General features: G+C 32.4%; 1 protein-coding gene across 1 annotated transcript; it reads left to right on the forward strand.

Annotated features, from left to right (window-relative positions):
• The first annotated feature begins 1,185 nt into the window (after positions 1–1,185).
• On the forward strand, positions 1,186–9,401 carry LOC113378278 (peptide transporter family 1-like). The gene is made up of 2 exons (XM_026618804.1): positions 1,186–3,129; positions 8,874–9,401. The coding sequence occupies exons 1-2, from the start codon at positions 1,186–1,188 to the stop codon at positions 9,399–9,401; spliced, it is 2,472 nt and encodes an 823-aa protein (XP_026474589.1).
• Positions 9,402–10,249: the final 848 nt, after the last annotated feature.

Here is a 10,249-nt window from a genome sequence, read left to right on the forward strand (position 1 = left end):
AAAGCGCGTAAGCGCCGCGTCGCTGTCTAACGCATAAGCATTGGTACGGAACCCATAGGAATGTTAACAAAATGTATACTTATTGTTAAAATCTCTATAAAATATCTGATAATTTGATGTGCATATGTCTAATGATCATTTTTCACCACCAATTGGCTCATTTTTTTACTTTTTCCTCCATATCTTCGAAACCGCTAGACCTACCTTCATGAAAATTTTAGCGATTCTTCATCTTGTCAATACAAGTGAAATGTTTTTTGAATTTTTCAAATCGGTTAATCCGTGTTTTCGAAATCCTCGACGAAAATTTGTATCCGTACATACATACACACACGACATACATACATACATACATACATACATACATACATACATACACACACACACACACACACACACATACATCCATTTTTTCTAAGGTATGCCAAAATGTTCAGAAACCTCTGAAATGTAAAGATATATAAAAAATTTCATTTTTGATTTTTTTGCGATTACTTGCCCTACGGGAAGTTAAAATAAAGCAATAAATACCAAATCACATAAAAAATCAATAATTACAATATTTGAAAATATTGAAATTATTGTAAATACAATTATAATTTGTAATTATTATAAAATAAATACATAAAGTTATAATCAAAGTCATTTACAACAAATTGGTCCTTCAAAATTCAATCAACCAAACAACAATAAAAAACCGGATTTGACCTTCAGTAAGATCTAATACAACTAGTGATATATGGCATCGTGCCTGAACGCAAATTGCTGGAACTTCCCGTACCGTAATGAAATATTCGAGAAATTTTAAACTTTGTTTTCAAATTTGAATGCCAAAAGCAGCGCCATCACGTCGAGCGGAGGACACTTTAAGTATCCCTTCTGAACGTAAATATCGGGAGAGAGAAACGTCTATATGAACACAGGGTATTCTAATATTGCCTAGGACAGAGACTTTTCTTTGCTGAAAAATATCATCACGACTTTGCAATTTATTATTCGCGGCCGATCGCTTCGAGCCATCTGACATCGCGACCAATTGCGTCAATGACGTTTCAGCATTAATGCAAAACAAAAGAGAGCTCCTAGTCGAACGGGGACTGACATCGAATTGAAGTCAATTGTCAAAAATCTAAGTGAAAATTGCGAATTCTTTCTTAAATTTGTAGTTAGGGGAAATTGTACAAAATGGAAGGCCAACAGGGACCAAGTAAGATGCCGACGGCGGCATATTTTCTGATTGTTGCCAGATCATTAACAGCTTTCCAACTAATGGTCACAAATACTGTGCATAGAACCTTCATGGTGAACAAACTGGGATTCACAACAGGTGAGACAGCTTCTATATTCAGATGGCGCAGATCCACTATGTATTGGTTGTACCTGTTTGGTTCGTTGGTGGCCGAAAACTATCCCAATAAATTCCACGTCATCATTGTAGATTGCGTTGCAACAATTGCAGGTGCTTCTGTACTGACATTCATCTCGGCGCCAGTTGTACGACACATCGGCAAGGAATTGTATTTTGTCAGATTAGCAGTCACTTTTGTGTTCATGTTTGTTACAAATACAGTTATAGCTGCATTTGAAGGAAACCAGTTCAAACTTCCGGAAGAGAACGACGCCTTTATGAAGTATTTCAGATATTCCTATGTGATACGCAACTTGGTGGTACTTTTCGGAAATTTTCTGGGACCTTTTCTAAAAACACACGTTACTTGCTTGGGCGAACAGGATTGCTACATGCTTACATTTAGTGTCAGTCTGATTACTATGTTTGTAGTTTTATCTGTTTATCTAGCCGGATCCAGATTTTTTATCATTACCAAACCATCACGCCGGATTGCTCAATTGATTGCTGGTTGTATGTGGTACGGATTCACCCATTGGTTGAAGGAGAGAAAGTCTAACCCAAAACCAAATTGGTTAGATCACGCTGAACCAAAGTATGAAGCACAACTTATTTTGGATATAAGAACAGTGTTGAATATGATGATGATATTTTGCTGTGTACCACTTTATAAGGGTGTTTACTTTATGTACCAAGACGAATGGGTGTTTCAAGCAAGTAGAACGGACACGCAATTTGGATCGTACACTTTTATAATAGAACATTTTGAACTAGTAAATCCACTTTTGGCTGCTGTTATGTTACCTCTTTGTCAGTACGTTGTGGACCCGTTGCTGGTAAAGTTCAAAATGGATAGAACTTTTAGGAAAATGATATTCGGCGGTATGATGGTAGCAATCGCTTTTTGGATATCCGGGTTCATAGAAACACGCATCAAGGTAAATTTACCAGAATTGCCGAGTGGCGAAGAAGTGCAGATAAGGATAACTAACGGATTCAACTGTCCGGTTGCAATTGATGCATCGAGTATTGATCCTCATACTTTTGTACTGAGCCCTCGTGGAATGTACACAAATAAACACGTCCCTTCGGCATCCTATCAGTCAATAGCGATTTCTATGAAGGGAACGTGTTTTGCACCTGCAAGCAAAACAATAAACGCCGAAGCCGGTACATCTGTATCGATATTGCTGAAAAATGAAGACGGACAGGCTGTTATCATATCCTACGAACAAAGACTGGAAAAATCTGAAGCTGGCGAACCTATTATCACAGTCGCCGGTGCCAGATTGATGGACAGTGTCATTTTGAAGGATTCTAAAGGAGTGGAAGTGGCAATGACTCCAACACCAACTTTTATTGCCGGCGAACCGGTTGTAACCGATGGCACCAGGTTGAAACAAGTTGTTGTGGAAAAGTATGAGCTGATTCTGAACGGTATCAGCATCAAGAAGTTCGACATGTACCAGGGCGGTGTTTACTTGGCAACAATATCTGGCAACACTGCCGACTTTTACGAGATCACAGAACCCAACGTTGTCCATATATCATGGATGTTGCCGCAGAGCGCTTTGCTGATTTTTGGAGAAATTTACTTTAGTCTTACATTTGAGCAGTTTAGGTACACCGAGGCACCACGTTCCTGCAAAGTGCTGGTCGTGGCTTTGCAACTTGCGATGGACTCTTGGGGCGAAATGTTTGTTGACAGTGTTTTTCGTATTGAGGGACTTGATCACGATCACAAATTGTATATTGAAGCGACTTGTCTCGCCATCAGCATGGTGATTTTTGGATTTGTGGGCAAGATCTTTAAACCACTGGCTACAAACAATGTGCTTATCTGAGGGTAAGGAAAATGACCATGTATTGTATTCTTGTTCAGTAACATCACTGTTGAATATTATATGTAATAAATATTGATTGAGTTGTGAATTATTTGTGACAAATTGTTTTTTTTTTTTAAAAAATATAAAGTGTAATATCCGATAACCCAAGAGGATATTGGTTTGTATATATCTACTTGAATATGATCTTGAACAGTTAACATTAACCTCAAATTTTTAATATAATTTAAAGTTATTGGTAACTAGCCAAAACGTGAAGATGTCTAATTACGTGTGAAAAGTCAAATCAAGAGAAGGACAGCATATTTTAGGAGATTTCAAATATTCCGCCTAAAGCATTAGATTTATCTGATGAGAGTAAGACTTTAAAGGAGAGTGATTTGAATTCAGCAGATACTGTTATTGTTGTAAAAAATATCGATAATGTTAATGAATGTGCAATTAGTCAATAAAAATCTGTTCCTGGTGTGCTGATAATTCTTGTCTTTTTACTAACATTGGTTTGTATTGTTTTTATTTTTAGAACAGTTATATACTTAATTTATTTTCAATGAATTTTAATTATGTAGTTTTAATTAATTTTAGATACATATATAATGGTTTATTATCTTTGCTTGATTTCTAATTGGCTTCAATTGATTGCTATTATTTTGACTAATTTAATCGTGTTGCAATTTTAAACATTGCAAATCGCTTCAGGCTGACACAAATTGTGCTTATAGTTTATATATTTTATTTAGACTTATTTCTTTTCATTTGTGCGTGAATTTCATTCGAGAAGTACAAAGTATAAACTATAACGTTGAAATTGAAAGTAAAACTAGGGCAAATGGTGAGAGAAATATTTTGAAAAAAGTTTTAAAAATCATAAAAGAACACTATTCAAATTTGTGTGAATATGAAGTAAACTGATTTTAAGTTTCTCATAAAAAGAACTCTACTGACAACCAAATTTATTCTAGATTTTCAAAGAGAACTTTACAAACCAGCCATTGATTTTAGATTTTAGATTTAGAAAAGGACTCTACTGACGAGCAAATTAAATATGACTTAACTAAAAGACTATGAACATGTAAACTGATTTTAAATTTCTCAAAAAGACTCTACTGACTGAATCAAAATTTCATCATAAAAAGAACTCTACTGATAAGCATTCTGAATACAGATTTTTTAAAAAAAGTCAAGATTCCAAATTTTTAAATAGAACTTTGTAGAATAGCCATTGATTTAAAGGACTCTACTGACGAGCAAACTAAATATAGATTTTAACAAAAAAGACTCTTCTAACAATTAAACTGATTTTAAGCTTTCGATAAAGACTCTACTGACAACCAAACTGAATCCCAATTTCATCAACTAAATATTAGGTTTCTTCAAAAAAGGACTCTACTGCCAAACAATTTGATTCTAGATTTTCAAAGAGAACTTTACAAACCAGCCATTGATTTTAGATTTCATTAAAAAAAGGACTTTACTGACGAGCAAATTAAATCTGAATTTTAACTAAAAGACTTTACTAACATGTAAATTGATTTTAAGTTTCTCAAAAAAACTCTACTGACATACAAACTGAATCCAAATTTTATCATCAAAAGTACTCTACTGACAAGCAAACTAAATATAGGTTTCTTCAAAAAAATGACTCTAGTGACAAGCAAATTGATTTTATTGTAATTTATTTAATGTCCACAGATTTTTTTCTGAACTGATTTGTTCGCAGAGTAGAGTATTTTTCTTATTATCTAGATTACTCTTTATTTTTTTAGTCAATAGAATTCATTTTTTTTTATAGATTGCTATATTTAGTTTGCTCGTCAGTAGAGTCCTTCCTCTTTTCACACGTTTTGGCTCTATTTACTAGCCGGTAGAGTCCTTTTTTTAAATTCTAATGGCTACTTTAAAATCATTAATTTAGCTCGTCAGCAGAGTCCCATTTTCGTCTTCCAGTCTGTCAATTAATTTTCTAGAATCTTCTCTTGTAATCGAAATAGCAACTTGCCTGAAGGCAAATCTCGAACACTATTTTGCATGTAACATATCATTGAAAAGGGCTCGAAGAGTAGAATACGAATCTAGTAATTATTTTTGTTTATACTGTAACAATTACTTATAACTAGTTATTGGATTTGTTATGAAAACAAATACTAAATTCGTATTCATCTCTTCGAGCCCTTTTCAGTAATATGCCACACGATAAAAGTTGTTCGAGATTTGTTCTAGTGTCAAGTTGCACAGTTAAGTAGTGACATTATTTCCTTTTTTAGTATCAACTTTTAACTGTTATAGTATAAACAAAAACAAATACTAAATTCGTATTCTTCTCTTCGAGCCCTTTTCAATGATATGTCACATGCAAAATAGTGTTCGAGATTTGCCTTGAGGCAAGTTGCACACTATTATTTTTAGTAGTAACATTATTGTGAGAGAGAAAGAGATAAAAGATACGTTACTAACGAGCGAGTGAGTGAGAAAACGATACAATTTTACATTGTTAGCCCTTATTATAGACTAGTCAATCAAAATCATTTTGGTTTAATTTAAATTTTAAGTTTTTTTCTTAATAAATTATATGAAGTACATTTGCTCAACGAAAATTGTTAGCATTAATTATGAATAGTATCAAAGTGTCAAATAGTAATAAATATTAACTATTATAGTATAAGTAAAAACAAATACTAAAATCGTATTGGTCTCTTTAAGACCTATTCATTGATATGTCACATGCAAAATGTTGTTCGAGATTTGCCTTGAGGCAAGTTACTGTTTTACAATTAATAAATATGAAAATATAATAACTAATATATATAAAAGTAGGCCAGTATATATATATATATATATATATATATATATAAAATTCGCCAATTACTTAAAATCTAGAGTTCCGTATCAAATAAACCGTAAAGAAACATTTATTACATGGAACTGTATAGAAAATTTATTTGCAATAAATAAATAATTGCACACGGCGAAATTTTAGTCGCACAATATTTAAAACAGTCGTAAAGTTTCTTTTTTAAATAAATTGCATCCAATTTTTAAAAAAAAACTTTAGTTTTGTTGAAATGAAATGCAAAAATGTTAAATTTATATTATTTGTTATTGTGTTTTCGCTTTTGCAGGTAGGTATAAAAATTTGAATATTTTATTTTAGTAATAAATTGAAATATGGCTATAAAAATATATTAAAGCCAAGTACTTACAAATTCAAATTAAAAATTATGAATAATGAAAATAGAAATTGTAAATTAAAATCTGGAACTTTTTAACTTAACTTGTTGTGTGAACTTAAATTGTTTTCAATTTTTGTTAAATTTTTAATTACACTTCTAATTTAGTTATACTAAGTAATTGTGTTATCAACTTAATATACTGCTACTAACGAATTTAGTTCTAATTCACTGAATCGTAAATTCTCAGTTTTTATCAAAAATTTACCAAATTTATCGAATATCTTTATTTTTTTGAGATTAATTAAAATTGCGATTAAATCTAAGTTTCCGATGCTATTCAATTTTAATAAAATTTAGAAGTATTTATGAAAAATCGAGTTCCATCGAACTCGATAAATGTTTAAAATCGGTTCAGCTGTTTTCAGAAAGTCGTTAAAATATTAAAAATAGACAAACATACACACACATTCATATATATCAAATTTTTAGTTGGATTTAATTACTAAATGTTTTTCTATATAGACAGATTGCAATTTATAAGAAAACAAAAAAAAAAAAATCAGAATGAACGTCGGATTTTTGGAAACTAGTGGTGTATGGCATCGTGCCTTAAGACAAATTGCTGGAACTTTCCGTATATATTATATATTCTTACAAATACTGTAACTTTAATTATTTTTGCTATCTTGTTATATCTGAGCAAATCAAATGTAAATCATAAATCATAAATCAATTTATCTCCAAAACATTAACAATCGTCATTTCATTTCAAATTCAATAACAAAAAAATAGTTGCCTAATTTACACAAATTCGAAAAAGTGCTCCCGTATAGTCACAGTCTAAACGCATTTGCAAATAATTCTGTGGGACATTTTCACTTATACTGTGCTAAGCTTTCGCGGCATTTTCACATTTTTCAATTTTTCAATAGTTTTACAAAAATTGGAGACTATTGAAAAATGTGAAAATGTCGTCAAGCTAAGCACAGTATGAGTGAAAATGTCGCACAGAATTATTTTCAAATGCGTTTAGACTGTGACTATACGGGAGCACTTTTTCAATTTTGTGTAAATTAAGGCAACTATTTGTATTTTTTTAAATTGAATTCGAAATGAAATTACGATTGTTAATATTCTGGAGATAAATTAATTTATTTATGATTTACATTTGATTTTGCTCGGATATAACAAACAAGATAGTAAAAATAATGAAAGTTACAGTATTTGTAATAATAGATTTGAAAAACGTTTAAAATTTCTCGGATATTTCATTACGGTACGGAAAGTTCCAGCAATTAACTAGCTGTAAGTGGAATTCTGTCTTGAGGCAATTATGGCATCGTGCCTTAAGGCAAATTGCTGGAACTTCCCGTACCGTAACAAAATGTTCGAGGAATACTGAATGTTTTCAAATAGATTATTATAAATATTGTAACATTGTCTAATATTTATAAGAATTATATAAACTGAATTGCAATGTTGAAATTATTTGTTTAAAGTACATTAAAACTATAGTCAGAATTAAAAATAAAATCTGAATTATTTTCGATATACAAAAAATTAAAAAAAAAAAAAAGAAAGTTGAAACAAAATTTTTTTTTCCAAAATCAATTATTTTGTTAAGACAAGCAGAAAGTTCTTTGAATCATTTAAATCGGACGCTCAGTTCTCTCAAAAACTGCCATTTTTTACATATTTAGCTCCGTATCTTCGAAATGGCTGGGCCTGCCTTTGCCAAAAACTAATAAACACTTCTCCCAATCATTACTAATTGAATGTTTTTTAGATCATTCAAATCGGATACTCCGTTCTCTCAAAAAGTCGATGTCTATTTTCTGCATTCTTTGCTCCGTATCTCCGAAACGGCTGGACCTGCCTTTGTAAAAAACTAATCAGTTCTTTTCCCTATCAATAGGAATCGAATGTTTTTTGAACCATTCAAATCAGTTGATCCGTGCGCCCGAAAACGTGACTGGAAATTTGTATCCATACATACCTACACACACACAAACGCATCCATTTTTTCTGAGGTATGCCAAAATGTTTAGAAACCTTCAAAACGTCGAGAAATGTAAAAATTTTCAATTCCGATTTTCGGCCCATTACAATAACTTACCCTACGGGAAGTTAATAACCGAGAAACAATTTAGATGATCAGCACGAATCAGTTGAATAATCAAAATCGGTTCAGCAATTTCACTTACTAATTTATATCATTTTTTTTCCTTCTAGCATCAAACCGACGCCCTCGCCCAATTCATATATTAGGTTGTCAAATATCTACCTTCCGCTTTTTTGCTCTTGGTTTATAATACAAAAAGGCGGAAGGGAGATATTTGACAACCTTATATGAACTGGGAAAAGTTTTGTGCTTTGAGTCTTATAGTATATTTTGTTTCCCAAAAAACAATTATTGAGACACGATTCAGCTGGTCAGCACGAATCATTTGAATTATCAAAATCGGTTCAGCATTTTCACTTACTAATTTATATAATTTTTTCTCCTTCTAGCATCAAACCGACGCCCTCGCCCAATTCATATATGAATTCGGCAAAGTTTTGTGCTACAGCTACGAATTCGGCAAATATCTTTTGCTGTCAGCTGCTTTAGCTGATCTGACACCAGGATGCTCCCACAATTATATTCAAGTCGAAGAACCAGAAGCAGTTTTGCCTGGACCTTTTCTACCATACCAGCCTTATTATCCGAATTACCAGCATTCAGAGGGTTACCCGATGGTGCCTCTACAGCAACCCGGTTATCCGTCTTATGGTTATCAGCAACCACATTATCCTGAGATGCAACCAGGTGGTTATCAGCAACCTGGTTATCAGCAACCAGGTTACCAACAACCTGGTTATCAATATCCCGATTACCAGCAACCTGGTTACCAGCAATCTGGTTACCACCAGCCATTGGGAAAAGTATCAGATAATCAGCAACATATCGATGATGATGTTTCCCAAGAAAATTCCATAGAAGATTTGCCAGATCCTGCTGATTCTGCTGATCCTGCTGATACTGATCAGCAAGATTAGATTCAAAGTCACAAAGTATCTTGATTGGGATCAGTAGGACTGCTGGTTTGTTCAGCATAATTTGTAGAAATAGTTCTTAACTATCAGATAATCAGCAACATATCAATGAAGATGTTTCCCAAGAAAATTCCATAGAAGATTTGCCAGATCCTGCTGATCCTGCTGATCCTGCTGATCCTGATCAGCAAGATTAGATTCACCAAGTATCTTGATTGGGATCAGTAGGACTGCTGGTTTGTTCAGCATAATTTGTAGAAATAGTTCTTAAGATGCTGATTGTATTATTGTTAAATATTATTAAATTTAAATAAAGAAAATATACATAATTATTATTATTAACATACAACACAATAACATAACATGGCTTTTATAATTTATTTTTTGAAATATAGGGCAACTTTAAATGATCTAATCAATTTAGCGAAGATCAAATTCAACGAAAACTTAATTTTTAATTCAGCAAATAAACAGAAAACAATTTGGTCCTTAATTAACTCGGAAATCAACACGAAAACTAAATCTTCGCAGATTGATTGTCTTACAATTAACGGATACGATCTGTCCAAAGATTTTGATAGTATTTCTCATCAAAGACTTCTTGACAAATTAGAAAATTGTGGTATTCGCGGACGTTCGCTTAAACTGTTTGAATCTTACCTGTCTTATCGAACACAAAGCGTTTACTTAAATAACGATCACGAGCAAATAATTTCGGATAAATTGACAAGTACATTGGGCGTGCCCCAAGGATCAATTTTAGGGCCTCTCTTATTTCTCATATATATTAATGATTTACCTCATTGTACAAATCTTTGTGATTTTATTCTTTTTGCGAATGATACCAGCGT

The sequence above is a fragment of the Ctenocephalides felis genome, unplaced genomic scaffold (genome assembly GCF_003426905.1).
Source record: "Ctenocephalides felis isolate EL2017-DRISC unplaced genomic scaffold, ASM342690v1 CF-g0.4_SCAFFOLD_01886, whole genome shotgun sequence".
NCBI classification, from domain to species: Eukaryota; Metazoa; Arthropoda; class Insecta; order Siphonaptera; family Pulicidae; genus Ctenocephalides; species Ctenocephalides felis.

Excerpts from the sequence above, each read along its gene's own strand:
- LOC113378278 (XM_026618804.1), top strand. The coding sequence starts at position 1,186 with ATGGAAGGCCAACAGGGACCAAGTAAGATGCCGACGGCGGCATATTTT. Across the intron at positions 3,130-8,873 it reads CTTGTCTCGCCATCAGCATG|CATCAAACCGACGCCCTCGC; the intron begins GTGATTTTTGGA and ends TTCTCCTTCTAG.